This window comes from Leucoraja erinacea, chromosome 23 (genome assembly GCF_028641065.1).
Source record: "Leucoraja erinacea ecotype New England chromosome 23, Leri_hhj_1, whole genome shotgun sequence".
NCBI lineage: Eukaryota > Metazoa > Chordata > Chondrichthyes > Rajiformes > Rajidae > Leucoraja > Leucoraja erinaceus.
In genome coordinates, this window is record NC_073399.1 from 15,728,986 (window position 1) to 15,746,795 (window position 17,810).

Consider the following 17,810-nt stretch of genomic DNA (forward strand, 5'->3'; position numbering starts at 1 on the left):
TCTTTTACTTACTCACTCTTTGACTACACTCATCTGGTAGTTTAGGGGTTCTATTCTTACACATTCACTTTCTATTTCATTCTCTTTCTTTCTTGCTCTTTCTCTCTTTTTTTCTATTTCATCTCTAAATGTATTATGTCATATGTTTATACTTTTGTACACTGCTTCTAATAAAAATATCAATAAATAAATAAATAAATAAATGATTCCTCAAGTGCTAGCCGAGCATCTGCCAATTGCTACATTTATTTTTATTTATAGCCTCAGGCCCTCACCTTTGCCCATGTATGCCAAAGAATGCACACTTGAATAAAAATGGTGTTCAACTAGTGTAATCATTTTCTATCAGTACTATCTTGATTCCAATCAGGTCCTTCTCTCTTCTATCAAGACTGTTCATTATCTAAAGAATAATTTATCCTGGAATGCAAAGATAATTTCTGGCCCCTTTTCACTCCCACAAACCATCTTTCTTAAACCCATTCCAATCTCCTCCACTCTCAACTAAAACCATAATGATGGAGAAACCCAACAGATCAGGCAGCAGCTGAGGGAGAAAATGGACAGAAGGATAACATTTCAGGTCAAGAACCTTCTTCAGACTGAAAAGACTAAATAACAGTCTGAGGAAGGATTCCGATCTGAAATGTCATCTGTCCATTTCCCTCCACAGATGCTGCCTGGCCTGTTAAATTCCTCCAGCTTTTTTTTTGCTCAAGATTCCAGCATCTGCTCAAGATTCCGGTCTCTTGTGTCTCCTCCAACCTCAACTTCAACGATGAACACGAGGGCCTAGTAGACCTCTTGAATATTAAAACAGAGTATTTTGTAAATTCTATCAATTACACCTTTTTTCCATCTTACCAGTCCAAAGGACAAGGATCTCTTAAACCCCAGCTTTCTCCCAGGAGATTTAGCTCCAGCTCAAATTTCACTCTCTCATATCAAACCTCTCCAATTTAAATGTCTATCTCCAGTTAGATTCACTTCCTGTACCCTGGAAGCCAACTACTGAACTACTCCCTGGTCTCATGTTAGGTGACATTGGTACATCACATCCTCAGTCGTGTTTCTCTCACTATCAAATCTACCTTCCCATGATTTTAAAAATCTCCCAAATTCAAATCTCTCCATGGCTTCTATTTTCTCTCATCTTAAACAGCTGCCAGGAGTCTAACTTCAGCATCGATACAAAGTGCTGGAGTAACTCAGCAGGCCAGCCAACATCTCTGGAGAACATGGATTGGTGACATTTCGGGGTCGTGACTCTTCTTCGGTCTAAAGTCTAATGTTGGCTTATTTTGTTCCTACCAGTGTATTTAGAAGCGTGAAAGGTGGTGCTGTAAACAAATACCACTGCAGTGGTTTAAAATACTGAAAAACTGAAATGTCTTGACCCGAAACGTCACCCATTCCTTTAGGTATGTTACAATACTTACCTTCAGCAGCGCTGCAATTCTGCCACTGGCCGTGTGCACTATTTTGGCGCCTTTGAGGGGGGGGGGGGTAGTTAAAACGCGTTTTTTCTTTTAAATATTTGGTTGGAGTGCAAGTTTTTGCTGAAGAATCGTTCCGACGGCCGTTCTGTGTATTTTTTTTTAATCGCCCGACTAGTTCAGCACTGGAGTCATTTTAAAATCAGCTTCTAAAGCCGTCAACGCCGACAACGGGGACGGATTTCATGTAGGTGACAGGTAAAAGAAAGCTGTTTATTTTTATATATAAATATATATAAAAAGTGGTCCTTAAGATGCTTTTAGTTCACATTTTAAGTTGCGAAACGGTGATTTAGTCCCCATACGAACCGGCATGCCAATATGGGGGGGTCTAAATCACCGCAAACCGCAACATTCCAAATGATCGCGTTCCAGAAAAACCCACTCACAAGATGATTTAAATTGCCATTTGTTCATATGTTCAATCAGCCCTTTGTGGGTCTGTGTTAAATCTTATAGCTCTCACGTGTAGGTATTAAACATTCCTTCCATTTGGCCTATAAATCCATGACAATGAGATTTTAAAATTATGTTATATTGTGAATTCTTGTGTGAATGGTATTTGGACACTTAGGCTATTTAAAAATGTTAATCTATTTTAAAGAAATTGATAGATGTTTAGATCTAGTAATTGAATTTTGTAATTAGCTACAATTAGGTATCTAACTAATTATATGCTTTAATTTCAAGTCATCTAAGTAAGATTGTTTCATATTTGTTTTAGAATGCTTCAATCTATAATAACTAAAAATTTATTTTAGTTCTCTTAATTTTTAAGAAAGTTATGGCAATTTGACTGTCCTCGATCACAGCTTTTGTGTTAAGTCAATGGAAAATCAATAGGGAACAAGATGCTAATTTCCGAGTATGAAAATGGCCATAACATTTTTAATACTGAAGATATGAAAGTGAATTAGGTGTCAAATTAAACTTCCTTTTATGCTTTATCTGATGGGATAAATTGCAGACTTGATTTTTTAAATCTCAAAATTTTGTAACATTGCTAATTCATTCTCTCCAGAGATGCTATCTGACCCACTGAGTTACCCCAGCTTTTTGTGTCTATCTTCTTCGGTTTAAACCAGCATCTGCAGTTCCTTCCTACAAACTCCTCTTGGATATACCGACATATTATACATGGTCTGAAGAAGAGTCCCGACCCGAAACGTCACCTATTCATATATATTCTCAGGATGCTGCCTGTATAAGTCGCTGAGTTACTCCAGCGCTTTGTGTCTTTGTTATATTAAATAGTGAGTGGGCAGGGGCAGACAATAAAGATGTTTTCTCCCCCATTGCAATCTATTCCAATTTACCTCTTGTGCAACTTCCTGTTAAGATCAGAACAATGGATGACGATCGGGTTTTCTCTCGATTTTGTGACTGGAATAGACCTGTTTAACCCGGCGGCGTGCACGATGGGTATGGAGGTTTCGAGGCGCTGCCCGGGTGACAGTTGGGAGCGCGCTCCTCTCATGCACCACGCGCTGCGCTTCGCTTGTAACGAGGGACGGGGGGCGTGCACGCGGAGAGCCGGCTCTAGCCGGTCTATATCAGCCGAAGCGAAGGAACGACGCTAAATCATCGGAAGGGGAAGCAGTCGAATAAGTGCTTGGGGGGAAAGAGAGAGAGAGAGAAAAAAAAATCTGATCTGGCGCGACCCGGGGCCGAGGAGGAAGCGATCTTGCAACCCGGCGCATCAGCAGCTGTTCAACGCTTTCCCCAGAGCAGAGCAGCAGCTTTAAAATAGTTAACCAGCCGCTGACGATCGGGGTATAACCCATGCCTCTGTACAAGCACCAGCACAATCTCTACACATTTCCCGGGGTACGATAAAGGTAAGTCTTTTGTTTTTAATTTGCCGCAGAGTCTAATTATTGTTTGACAAATAACATATTATTATGTTTTCCAGCATTTTTGTGTACCTAACATATTTATGTTGTGCTACTGCAAGTAAGAATTTCATTGTTCTATCTGGGACATATGACAACAACACACTCTTGAATATTGGAGCATCCTATACCTTCATTGGAAGCCTCGGGTGACCCGATTAATATATGGCGAGGGACTGACGTACAATATGTATATATTTTAAACAAAAATCTCTTATAGGCTGGGCTGACCAGTTAAACTTCTTGATGGTGCGTTTGTTGCTGTGTTTGGGATCTTACCGGTTGTCCCACAAGGGTGAGCTTGTGTCATCTTTAGGGCAGATCGTTTTCTCCATCTTGTTTTCTTTACATGTAAACGTAAACAGCAAGTTAAAAAAATTAATTAAATGCATTGGTTGATGTTTGTTTGGAAGCTTAGTTTTTTTGTTTGTTTTCGTCGTAGCTCCCCTCGCACACAAAAAAAAAAATCGGGTCAAAACCCTATATTAATTGGCGACGCGCTGCTGGATCCCGAACACATTTGAGCGGAGCTGGGGACCTCGGCTGGTGAGTCAGCAGCAACCTTTAATGGGTTGTTGGTAAGTCTGCGGACACGGCGCACAGCGGAGATAAGTTAAGAAGTTCCGACTGATATCAAGTCATTTGGACCTCGTGGATATTCAATATTTACTTAGCACGTTTACAAAATTTGAAAATATGTTTCTCGGCCTTAAAGTGCAGTATTTCAGAGCACCGAATCGGTTCCCTTTTCAAGGTGCAATTCCATTACTTCTTTACCGTAAGACGACGTGTCTGAGCAATTTAGCTCAATATTGTTAAATAGTCTGGAGAAGGGTCTCGACCCGAAATGTCACCCATTCCTTCTCTCCAGAGATGCTGCCTGTCCCGCTGAGTTACAGCAGGACAGCATTTTATGTCTACCTTTGTTAAATAGAGCTCTGCGATGGCGATCTCAGGACTTCCTTGAGCCGAATTATCAATTTGACAATTATAACCAATTATAACAATTATAATCTCGTGTTTAAATTACAAGCCTATTGGAAACTCCTCCTGTCTTCTTTACGCTGTTTGTTACTGTAAATATGTCGCGAAAGGAAAATGAATGTCTGCAAATACGCGATGGGTTTTGTGTTAAGTTGGTGCAGCGGAGACTGCAGCCGGTGTCTGCGCAGGGGAAAGGAACGCTTTGACGGAATAGTGTTCAGTGCTCCTCCAGCTGTTGAAACGCAGTCGGTGCAGTCTTTTAAGTATACAAATTGACCAGCAGATGGTGCAAAACTCATCCTAACCTTCCACACCAGGGCATCGCAAATGTCCTCATTGTTCAGGGAACGGGGGTTCCCCTCCCCTACTATAGAAACATAGAAAATAGGTGCAGGAGTAGGCCATTCGGCCCTGCGAGCCTGCACCGCCATTCAATATGATCATGGCTGATCATCCAACTCAGTATCCTGTTCCTGCCTTCTCTCCATACCCCCTGATCCCTTTAGCCACAAGGGCCACATCTAACTCCCTCTTAAATATAGCCAATGAACTGGCCTCAACTACCTTCTGCGGCAGAGAATTCCAGAGATTCACCACTGTGTGAAAAAAGTTTTCCTCATCTCGGTCCTAAAAGATTTCCCCCTTATCCTTAAACTATGACCCCTTCTTCTGGACTTCCCCAACATCGGGAACAATCTTCCTGCATCTAGCCTGTCCAACCCCTTAAGAATTTTGTACGTTTCTATAAGATCCCCCCTTAATCTTCTAAATTCTAGCGAGTACAAACCGAGTCTATCCAGTCTTTCTTCGTATGAAAGTCCTGACATCCCAGGAATCAGTCTGGTGAACCTTCTCTGTACTCCCTCTATGGCAAGAATGTCTTTCCTCAGATTAGGAGACCAAAACTGTATGCAATACTCCAGGTGTGGTCTCACCAAGACCCTGTACAACTGCAGTAGAACCTCCCTGCTCCTATACTCAAATCAGGGAGGTTCTACTATGTTGCAAAACATACTTGGCTAATAAATTGCGAATAAATTATGATTATTATAATGATTATTGGTTTGAATAATTTACCAATTAGATAACCAGTGTGATTTTTCGTTTCCTTTGAATTTGCTAACAAGTTACCAGCCAGCTTTACGCATATTTGTTCTCCCATTGATTACCAAGATTTTAAATTTGGCATCCTCCGATTAACATTATTTTCTATATGTAGCATACCAAATGGCAAGATGTTTGGCTATCAGCTCTACAATTAATTAGTGCAGCTGAAATAAAAGGGCTATGGTCGAAAATAGGAAGTGATGTAGATAATGTAGTTCCTTAATTTCAGCCTTTTTTTACGACTAGAAGGAAACCATTTAGCCCCTCGAGTCTGTACCAGTTCTCCAGAGCAGTCTCATCAATTCCATTCCCCGTGCACATGCCCGCGAACTCAACCATGGCTTACTTGTCCCCCATCTACACTTGGGTCAAATAAGTTAACTGCATCACTTTGAACTGCTGGAGGAAGCTGCATTAGCTTGGGAATGCCCAGTGATCACAGGGAGAACATACAAATTCCACACTGACAGCAGTCTAGGTCAGGATTGAAACCAGGGTTGCTGAAACGGTATGACAACAGCACTAACTACTGCATCACTACACCACCACAGTGGGTAAAGGATTAACATTTGGGAAAGGACTTGCATCTGATCTGTAGCAGTTTTTGAATGTATTAAATATGGTGGGAATGACTGAATAAAGTAACGTTTTTATGATTTCCACATTATTTACTCCAATGCATTACATTACTACTACAGCAACACTGGATGTGCACTAGTTGTAGTGGCCATTTGGCTTTTTTTGTGTGTCATTAATTATGGCATGTGTCTTTACATTTTTGACTGCCCGTTATATTGTGGGTGGGATTTATGATGTATTTTAGGGTGTGTTTGGAGCTAAGTTTCTTGCGCAGAAGCTTAGTTTTTAGATTAGTTTTGGACCAGCATGGGGAAGGTATACCCTTTGACCATGTAGAAACGTAACAGAGACACGAGGAGTTTTCCAACCTTTAAAGCAATACTAGACTAAGTGGGATCCGTTGGGTCCCATGTTCACACGGGAGGGCTGGTCCCCCAACGCAATATTCCATCTCTCCACCAATTCCTACATTGGTTGTGAGGGGGGGGGGGGGGCTTTCTGGAGCACTGGTCTCCAGAGGGCTAGTATGGACATTGTGGGCCAAATGGATTCTTGGTGTGGCAGCTCAGTCCCTCAAGCCTGATGTGCTGCAAGCTCACTCACGGCTGGTGGGCTGGCAGTTGACTCACGGTTGTTCCTTGAAATTCCATTTCAAGCAGAGTGCAAGGCCACCAAATTCGAATCCATTTTCCTACCATTTCAAGCAGGGTGCAAGGCCACCAAAATCAAGTGCAGTTTCCAACCACTTCAAGCAGGGTGCAAGGCCACCAAAATCAAGTGCAGTTTCCAACCACTTCAAGCAGGGTGCAAGGCCACCAAATTCGTGTAGTTTCATACCATTTCAAGGAGGGTGCAAAGCCACCAAATTCTAATGCAGTTTCATACCATTTCATGCAGGGTGCAACAACACCACATTCAAATGCAGTTTCATACCATTTCGTGCAAGGGCACCACATTCAAATGCAGTTTCATATTATTTCAAGCAGGGTGAAACCACCATAAAACCACACAAAACACCACACTCACAGTTCAGTAGACATTCAGTGTGTTCAGTTGATTCACAGCTCAGACAGAGTTGTGACCTCTCCCTCCCCCATCATGCAGAGACTGAGCCACACCCACACTTCCGGGTTTTATAATCCCTCCCCCTCCCACCGGAAAAAGTATGGCCTTCATGGCGTGATTGACAGGAGAGAGATTCCCAACATTTTTTAAACACCAATAACACTTTTGTTTTTCATTGATGGGAAGAATCCTCTGCACCTGATGAGCAGAGGGGAGCTGAGTAAGATGGCCAAAAATCTTACTAGTAAGTGCTAGCGTTTATCTAAAATCAATATAGTGCAAACAGGAAGTTGTCAAGTTTAGACAAACAACCATTTGCATGCATTGCCTTTTCACTTCAACCCAAACCCCCCAAACAACCATTTGCATGCAGTGCCTTTTCACTTCAACCCAAACCCCCCAAACAACCATTTGCATGCAGTGCCTTTTTACTTCAACCCAAACCCCCCAAACAACCATTTGCATGCAGTGCCTTTTTACTTCAACCCAAACAAACAACCATTTGCATGCAGTGCCTGTTTACTGCAAACCAACCATATTTTCATTTTCAAACCACATTAAGGGCACTCACAGTTAAGTAGACATGTGTTCAGTGTTATTCAGAGCTCAGAGACACGTGACCCTCTGACTTCTTCCATCTTGCAGAGACTGAGTGAGGCACACCACTTCCGGGTTTTATAGTCCCTCCCCCCTCCCACCAGCAGGGGCAGCAGAGAGAATGGCAATTGAAAAAAAAACATTAATATCTCTCTGATTTTTCATCGATGGGAAAAATCCTCTGGTCCAGGAAGGCGGAGGGGGGCTCTAAGCGAGGTGGCCAAAAATGACGGCCATAGGTGGCGGCATTCTCCTGGTCGCTTCTTGACCGCTTTTGAGCCAAAATCGGTCAAGATCAGACTTTTAGTAATATAGAAGATGCTGGAGTTCGATGAGGATTATAGTGTATGAGTCGGAAGAAGTTTGGATGTAAACCTTATTGTTTTTCATCAACAATAAAGAATCTATTAATCAAAAGACTGTGGTATGAAGATCTATCTGTGAAGAAGCTCTGAATGTCCCCGAAGGAGAGCTCGCATGTGTATAACGACATTCTCCTTAACCATGCAGTCCACTTAGCGGCTAGAGGGAGTAATCTCTTGAACGATATAAAAATATGCCACTACATTGTCAAATGATACCTCCGACTGCCAAATAGAAACATAGAAATTAGGTGCAGGAGTAGGCCATTCGGCCCTTCGAGCCTGCACCGCCATTCAATATGATCATGGCTGATCATCCAACTCAGTATCCCGTACCTGCCTTCTCTCCATACCCCCTGATCCCCTTAGCCACAAGGGCCACATCTAACTCCCTCTTAAATATAGCCAATGAACTGGCCTCAACTACCCTCTGTGGCAGAGAGTTCCAGAGATTCACCACTCTCTGTGTGAAAAAAAGTTCTTCTCATCTCGGTTTTAAAGGATTTCCCCTTTATCCTTAAGCTGTGACCCCTTGTCCTGGACTTGCCTAACATCGGGAACAATCTTCCTGCATCTAGCCTGTCCAACCTCTTAAGAATTTTGTAAGTTTCTATAAGATCCCCTCTCAATCTCCTAAATTCTAGAGAGTATAAACCAAGTCTATCCAGTCTTTCTTCATAAGACAGTCCTGACATCCCAGGAATCAGTCTGGTGAACAGTCTCTGCACTCCCTCTATGGCAATAATGTCCTTCCTCAGATTTGGAGACCAAAACTGTATGCAATACTCCAGGTGTGGTCTCACCAAGACCCTGTACAACTGCAGTAGAACCTCCCTGCTCCTATACTCAAATCCTTTTGCAATGGAAGCTAACATACCATTCGCTTTCTTTACTGCCTGCTGCACCTGCATGCCTACCTTCAATGACTGGTGTACCATGACACCCAGGTCTCGCTGCATCTCCCCCTTTCCCAATCGGCCACCATTTAGATAATAGTCTGCTTTCCCGTTTTTGCCACCAAAATGGATAACTTCACATTTATCCACATTATACTGCATCTGCCAAACATTTGCCCACTCACCCAGCCTATCCAAGTCATCTTGCAGTCTCCTAGCATCCTCACAGCTAACACTGCCCCCCAGCTTAGTGTCATCCGCAAACTTGGAGATATTGCCTTCAATTCCCTCATCCAGATCATTAATATATATTGTAAATAGCTGGGGTCCCAGCACTGAGCCTTGCGGTACCCCACTAGTCACTGCCTACCATTGTGAAAACGTCCCGTTTACTCCTACTCTTTGCTTCCTGTTTGCCAGCCAGTTCTCTATCCACATCAATACTGAACCCCCAATGCCTTGTGCTTTAAGTTTGTATACTAATCTCTTATGTGGGACCTTGTCGAAAGCCTTCTGGAAGTCCAGATACACCACATCCACTGGTTCTCCCCTATCCACGCTACTAGTTACATCCTCGAAAAATTCTATAAGATTCTATAAGAAAATGAATCCCAGTCCCAGAAAGTGGGATAAGATTTGGCTAAGATCTCGAAAAAGGTTTTGGCTAGAAGACCGGTTCCAGCCGAGGAACAGAAGACAATAGATCTCGGCCAGAGATGGCCTCGAGGTCTATCGACAGCGAAGAGACTTATCTGACAAGCTGAAGACATTATCACAGAAATTGTGAGTAGATATCGACTGTTACTTCTTTGAATTTTGAAGCTAAAAAGCTTTAATTTTAAACGGCTTCTGTAAGAAGAGCCAGAAAACCAGCCAAGGAAGTGTTTTGATGGCTGTCGAAAACCAGATGTTCGACCTTGGTTCGTTTTGAATTGAAGATGAAGAAAGTTTCACGTCTGAGGGTGCACAAGGTGGCGATGTAAGACCAATTAGATAACTTAAACTCACTGAGGAAGGTCGAGTTCTAGCTCTGAAGCTCTCAACTTAAACTCACTGAGAAGGTCTGAGTTCTAGCCGAGAAGGAGAGAAAAAAGTTGTGGAAGAAGATAAGGAGGCTGTTTGATAGTGTGAAGGAATTAATGGAATCAGATGGCGACCTGGATAAGGTGGCAGGTAGGTTAGGCCTGATATGCAGCCTTAATAAAGCTGCATATCCTTCTCTTTCATCAACAATAAAGAATCTATTAATCAAAAGACTGTTATGAAGATTTATCTGTGAAGAAGCTCTGAAGGTCCCCGACAGAGTTCGCTTGCGTATAACAACATTCTCCTTAACCATGCAGTCCACTTAGCGGCTAGAGTGAGTTATCTCTTCAACGATATAAAAATATGCCGCTAAACTAATATTTGCAGATATGAAGACTCACGATAAATGACAGAGGCCATTTTGTAAAAAATCTAGAACACAGACAGTTCTATGAATTGAGGTTCCCATGCTGACCCTACATAAACTTTGCCTTAGAACTGAGATAGTTTGTTCAAGCCTGGAGGACTGAGTGTTTTTGTACTTTTTCATTGCCCCAGCAAATATGCTTGACACTGTCTACCCAAGGGAATTTCTCCAAACTTAATGGTAGCTTCACCCAGTAGGTGGATGGTCTATCTAACTACATTCGGTCTTGTAAAATTGCCTTTATGTCAACACAATTTTCAATGATTTCAAAATTATGTGTATTATAAGCACAAAAAACACATAAGAATGTAAGTGAAAGGTACAAAAGTAGCTATTAGATTTTTTGAGCCTGCTCCTTTCGTCAAAGCTGTGGCAGATCAACTTCAGCGACAATTACCGGCTCTATTTCTACATTATTTGATTCACATAATAGCCAAAGTTCTATAAATCTGTTTCGAATATAATCATTTATTGAAAGTTCACGTTTCTCCAAGGTGGGGAATTCCATAGATCCCCTATCCTTCACATGAAGACATTTTGCCCAATGCCGTTCTCTATGATCAGCAATTCATTCTGAGACTTTGACCCCTCATTCCAGATGCCTGAGCCAGGGACGGTATCTTCCTGCATCCAGCCTGTCCAGCTGTGTAAGGTTTTATTTAAAGTTTATATGATATCTCCTCTCATTCTTCTAAACTCTTTGCTCAATCTCTTAACCTAACATCCCTGGAACCAGACTTCATAGCATTCCCTCCAAATATATAGTTATTTGTGTACGGTGGGAAAACTATATATAATACACCATGTGTCGCCTCAACAAAGCTTTATATAATTAGAATAAAACATCTGTGTTGAGATCTATTGTAATAAAATCAGCATATAGTGTTTTTGCCTTCCTAAATGCTTGCTGCCCATTCGTTGTGATGGTACTTCAGTCACAGTCACAGAGGCCGGCGTCAGAAAATCCTTCCGAGGGGTGAACCCTCGAAAAGCGCCTGGACCTGATGGTATACCCAGTCGTGTTCTAAAAACCCGTACGGACCAACTGGCTGGAGTTTTTACGGATATTTTCAACCTCTCACTTCTGAGGTCTGAGGTTCCTACCTGCTTTAAAAGGGCAATAATACCGGTGCCCAAGAAGAGCAAGGTGACGTGCCTCAACGACTATCGACCAGTGGCACTAACGTCGGTGGTGATGAAGTGCTTTGAGAGGTTGATCATGGCGCCAATCAACTCCGACCTCGACAAAAACCTGGACCCACTGCAGTTCGCTTACCGCCACAACAGATCAATGGTGGATGCGATCTCGCTGGCTCTCCACTCCGCTCTGGACCTCTTGGACAACAATAACTCATATGTCAGGCTGTTATTCATTGATTACAGCTCGGCATTTAATACAATCATCCCCTCCAAGCTGGTTGCCAAACTCGCAGAACTGGGTCTCGGCGCATCTCTCTGCATTTGGATCCTCGACTTCCTCATTTACAGACCACAGACTGTTCGAATTGGTGGAAAGGTGTCAGCCTCGATAACAATCAGCACGGGAGCACCTCAAGGCTGCGTGCTCAGCCCCCTGCTGTACTCACTCTATACTCATGACTGCGTAGCTGGTCATAGTGCCAACTCCATCATCAAGTTTGCTGATGACACCACTGTTGTGGGACCACTGATGGGGATGAGTCAGAGTATAGAAGAGAGATCGACCGACTGACCAAGTGGTGCCAGCGCAATAACCTGGCCCTCAACACCAGCAAAGCCAAGGAATTGATTGTGGACTTTGGAAGAGGTAGGATGGGGTGGAATGGTACCATTCGGCGCCGTCGTTTCGGTGCCTCCGGTATGGCGCCTCTTTTGGAGGGTTAGGGTTAGCATTCAGGACTGCTTTTCGTGAGGGATGGCCGATGGGGGTTTTTAATGTTTTAGAAAGTTCATCAAAATTTACTGACCTGCATTTCATTTAATATGTTTTCTATTCACACTACAGCATGCTCTTGAATTTATTTTGTCATATGTATTTAGCATTAGCACTGACATAAGACTGTGGTAATGTGCCATAGGGAAGGAAATAAGTTGAAAACTTAAAGCAGATCGTTTCCTTTGCAGCGCCGAAAAGTACCCGACCCAACCCCAACCCTAACCCTAACCCTCCAAAACGGAGGGGCCGAAACGCCGTTGCCGGAACGGCAGTGCTGAAAAGTACCCGACCCGGATGGGGACCCATAGCCCCATTTATATGGTGGAAAGGGTCAAGAGCTTCAAATTCCTGGGCGTGCACATCTCTGAAGATCTCTCCTGGTCCGAGAAGACTGATGCAATCATAAAGAGAGCACTTCAGCCCCTCTACTTTCTGAGAAGATTACGGAGAGTCGGTATGTCAAGGAGGACTCTCTCTAACTTCTACAGGTGCACAGTAGAGAGCATGCTGACTGGTTGCATCGTGGCTTGGTTCGGCAACCTGAGCGCCCAGGAGTGGAAAAGACGACAAAAAGTAGTAAACACTGCTCAGTCCATCATCGGCTCTGACCTTCCTTCCATCAAGGGGATCTATCGCAGTCGCTGCCTCACAGCCATGAACCCAACTCAAACAAAACTCTGAACATTAATAGCCCATTATCTGTTTATTTGCACTTTATCTGTTTTATTTATTCATGTGTGTATATATTTATACAATGGTATATGGACACACTGATCTGTTCTGTATTCATGCCTTCTATACTTCTGTTGTGCAGAAGCAAAGCAAGAATTTCATTGTTCTATCTGGGACACATGACAATAAATTCTCTTGAATCTTGATGGCTTGCAATATGGTCACCTGGATCCATTCGAATATAAATTTGGATACAAGCAACTGCAGATGCTGGTTTACAAAATAAGACAAAGTACTGGAGTAACCCTGGCAGCATCTCTGGAAGCATGGATAGGTGAAGTTTTGGGTCAGGACCTTCTTCAAACTGCCGCTTGAATCTGAAGAAGGATCCCGGAAACGTCGCCTCTCCAAGTTCTCTAGAGATGTTGCCTGATCCACTTAGTTACTCCAGCACTTTGTGTCTTATTATTTGAACATCAATTAATAAGCAACTCTGCTTCTCTGTTTTATCCACCAAAGTTTCAAACATGGAATACATTTTAATTTGCAATGGTTCTGATTTGCTAGACAGAGATCCTTGGTTTACAATTTAAGAGTAAAAAAATTACTACAGGCTTCAAAATCTAAAGGAACATGATGTCAATAATTTGTTAAACGTACACACAAAAAAAGAATCTGACTGCTTAAAAAAGTTAGCATAAAAGACCATAAAAAAAATGACTATACATTAAGAGGTAACAATAACAGTTCCCCTTCAGCATCTTTATTTTCACTTTATCTTCCCAAAGGGAAATTCAGCACTTTCTTTAATTTCTTGCTAACTTAAACATTGTTGTACAATCTGAAACTTTGTGGTCATAAACCGGACGATAGACACAAAATGCTGAGTACAGGCATTATCTCTGGTGAGAAGGAATGGGTGACGGTAAAACTGAGTTGGCCTTATTGGGAACTGATTTTCAAAAGTTTGTAAAGGGCTGACAACACATGTACCAATTGAGTGGTTCTGCTGAAAACAGCATAGAACCAAATGCAGAAGACCTCAGTGGGCCAGGCAGCTCCTGAAGGGGTAAATTAGATTTGGGGCATGATTCAAAGGGCTTGTCAGCAGCAGCAGCAAGTAATTAAGAAAGCTAATTTGTTATTGTTTATTATGTTTACGAAGGGAACGGAATAAAAATAGAGAGGTATTGCTTCAGTTATAGGAAATTGGTGAGACCACATTTAGTGTAGTGGGACTTATTTAGGGACGGGTAATTTAGAAGAATATATTTACGGGACTAATATCTAGAATGGGCAGGTAGTCTTGTGAGGAAAAGTTTGGACCTGCTAAGTTTGTATTTAAAAGAGTACAGAAGAATCAAAGGTAGACAAAAATGCTGGAGAAACTCAGCGGGTGAGGCAACATCTGTGGAGCGAAGGAATAGATGACGTTTCGGGTTGAGACCCAAAACATCACCGATTCCTTCGCTCCATAAATGTTGCCTCACCCGCTGAGTTTCTCCAGCATTTTTGTCCACCTTCAATTTTTCCAGCACCTGCAGTTCTTTCTTAAACAGAAGAATCAAAGATGACTTAATTAAAACATGTAAGATTCTGAGGGATCTTGACATGAGTTTTTTTTTCGTGAAGAAACCTAGAACTAGGGATTGCCTATTGAAGGCAATGATGACGCAAACATTTTTCTGACGATTGAGAGGCTATGGGATTCTTCTCAAAATGCAATGGAAGCAGTCTTTAAACATTTTTAAGGCAGAGATAGATAGATACTTATCACACCAGGAGGTGGAAAGTTACAGGGGTAGGTGATTAAGTGAATTTTCAGATTATAACTAGGTCATCCATGATGTTATTAAATGACAGAACAGGCATGAGGGGCTTGCACCAGCTCTTAATTTGTATGATCTTGTGCTGATGTTAGCACTGTCATGTATATTTAATACTAAATGTGAAATTTATAGATCACAGCATTTAAAAACTGAAATCACTCTTATTTCTAAATGCAGAGAACAAATCGTGGAAATGACAGTGTTCGTGGGAAAGACAGGAGGATGGACTACAAATGTTTACACAAAGACTCCAGATGGGGACTGGGGCTGGATCATAGCCGTTGCCTTCTTTTTCACTGAAGCCCTCACATATGGCATAATTAAATCATTTGGTGTTTTCTTTTACGACTTAATGACTTACTTCGAAGAGTCCAACAGCAGAGTGTCCTGGATATTATCTATCTCTATGTTTGTAATGATGTTTACAGGTAAGGAAGGTTTTCACTATCTGCGGATCAGTTTTTGGAAATGTACATTTTTCTGATTTTAAGTAAAACTCATTAAATGTTGGCTAAGAATCTAGCAGTAGCCTACATGAGTCCACTTTCACCACTAACGGTCTATGTAATTGAGCTTGGCATATACAACATAAATAGTACAGAACAATTAAAAAGGTGCAAACCCACACTTGATATCATTTGTTCGAATTTAAGTTTTTGAAAGTGTAGTTCTGGTATAGGTTCCAGAAATACTAACGTTTTTTTTTCCAAAGTCACTATCTTTTGAAATTTATATTGGAGTTTTGTGTGACCACTGCTAGTCGTCTGCATGACACTAGCCTGAAACATTTATGGAACATTCTTCTTTCAGCCATAGTTGGAGGCTTGATGAGGAAGAAATGTGCACTGAATAGAACAAAAAGCAAACGCAGTAAGGAACTATATATATAAATATTGAATAAATGAACGTCTAAGTAGATAATTTTAACCAGATCATTGACATTCAATACAGCGTATTCCAAATAATTCAAACATAATTTCTTGCACGGAGGTGAATGAATTAATCAAGTTATTTAATTCATTCAGCAAATGAAAAAATTTAATTTTAATTGAGCAACTGATCCAAATAATACAACAATTTGATGTAATTGACTTTAAATTAAGAGTGGGTATCTTAGATTAGTATAGATGTATTTATTTTGATCAACAAACCAGACGTATCAATGAGCTTTGTGCTTTATGGAATACCAATTTTAAAATTACTCCATATTCAGCACCTTCACAACCAGTTGGTAAAGATGCATGTGTGAATTTTGTCACTAGAAAAAAATGACACTTGTATTATCCCTAAAAATATCTAATTGACATGACATTGAATTCCTGTAGTGTATTTATTATTTGTATTTACGCTTCCACATTTATGTATTTTTTGTTTTGAAATTTGTCCCAGCAATGATTGTGTTCAGATAGTTGGTTACATCCATCTTATTTTCTTGTATACATTTATTTTGTATTATTTTCATTTTCAAATTAACTTTTTTTGTCCCTTTTTATCCCATATTTCTGATTAATTAATTGTATTGACTACAATCTCTTTCTCTCATTGTTTTCAAAATGGAGATATTGAACATTTTGATAGGACAGGTGAAGAGTAAAACACAATTTAAGAACAGCATCTCAGTCACATAACACATGTGTGTTATATGTGTTATGATTGTGATTATAGTTTGTTTGGTTGTTTGTCTTTTTGCACAAAAGTCCGCGAGCATTGCCACTTTCATTTCACTGCACATCTCGTATGTGTATGTGACAAATAAACTTGACTTCACTTGACTTGAAATCAAGAATTTATGCTCCAATAATCTTCTATATTACTAAAAGTCTGATCTTGACCACGTCCTGTTGTTCTGTATATCAATTTTAGAAAAAACACTGCCACTTGCAGCTGTGATTTGTGGCCATCTTACTCAGACTCCCCCTCCGCTGTGATAGACAAGAGGATTTTTCCCATGGGTTAAAAATAAATGAGTTATTAGTGTTTAAAAAATGTTGAGATTCTCTCTACTGAATGCCACGCCCCTTCCTGAGGGACTATAAAACCCGGAAGTGTTGAGTGCCTAAGTCAGTCTCTGCAAGATGGGGGAGCGAGAGGGTCACATCTCTCTGTCTGAGCTGTGAATAACACTGAACACATGTCTACTAAACACAGAGTATGGTTTTACTGACCTTGAGTGCCCTTAATGTGGTTTGAAAATAAAAATGGTTGGTTTGAAAAAGCACAGCAAATGGTTGGTGGTGGTTGGTTTGGAATAAAGCACACCGAATGGTTGGTGGTGGTTGGTTTGAAATAAAGCACAGCAAATGGTTGAAGTGGATTCTTCCCATCAATGAAAAATAAAAGTGTTATTAGTGTTTTAAAACATGTCAAACACGCCATGAAGGCTGCGCCCCTTCTGGGGGGAGGAGGGATTATAAAACCGGAAGTGTGGGTGTGGCTCAGTCTCTACAAGATGGGGTAGGGTGAGATCACGACTCTGTCTGAGCTGTGAATCAACTGAACACACTGAATGTCTACTGAACTGTGAGTGTCGTGTTTTGTGTGGTTTTATGGTGGTTTCAGCCTGCTTGAAATTGTATGAAACTGCATTTGAATGTGGTGGCCTTGCACCCTGCATGAAATGGTACGAAATTGCATTTGTATTTGGTGGCCTTGCACCCTGCTTGAAATGGTATGAAACTGCACTTGAGTTTGATGGCCTTGCACCCTGCTTGAAGTGGCATGAAACTGCACTTGAATTTGGTGGCCTTGCACTCTGCTTGAAGTGGCATGAAACTGCACTTGAATTTGGTGGCCCTGCACCCTGCTTGAAGTGATAGGAAACTGCACTTGAGTTTGGTGGCCCTGTACCCTGCTTGAAGTGGTCAGAAACAACACTTGAAATTGTTGGCCTTGCACCCTGCTTGAAGTGGTATGACACTGTACTTGAATTTGGTGGCTTTGCACCCTGCTTGAAGTGGTTGGAA

At 41.5% G+C, this 17,810-nt stretch overlaps 2 protein-coding genes across 8 annotated transcripts in view; one reads left to right on the plus strand and one right to left on the minus strand.

The window, feature by feature from the left end:
• arsg (arylsulfatase G) overlaps window positions 1-2,948 on the minus strand; it is a 104,744-nt gene extending 101,796 nt beyond the window's left edge. For all 3 annotated transcript variants that reach the window (XM_055653932.1, XM_055653933.1, XM_055653935.1), the window contains exon 1: window positions 2,813-2,948. The gene's annotated coding sequence lies outside the window, so the exon portion shown is untranslated. The remainder of the gene's footprint in view (window positions 1-2,812) is intronic.
• Window positions 2,949-2,950: 2 nt separating this feature from the next.
• The window catches only part of LOC129708280 (monocarboxylate transporter 7-like), a 49,688-nt gene continuing 34,828 nt past the window's right edge, over window positions 2,951-17,810 (plus strand). For 2 of the 5 annotated variants that reach the window (XM_055653937.1, XM_055653939.1), the window contains exons 1-3: window positions 2,952-3,334; window positions 3,831-3,934; window positions 15,025-15,275. In XM_055653937.1, coding sequence (XP_055509912.1) covers window positions 15,041-15,275 — 235 coding nt within the window. In that variant the 5' untranslated portion in view covers window positions 2,952-3,334; window positions 3,831-3,934; window positions 15,025-15,040. Of the gene's footprint in view, window positions 3,335-3,830; window positions 3,967-15,024; window positions 15,276-17,810 lie in introns of those variants that run through there. The other 3 variants (XM_055653940.1, XM_055653941.1, XM_055653938.1) reach the window with 2 other exon arrangements.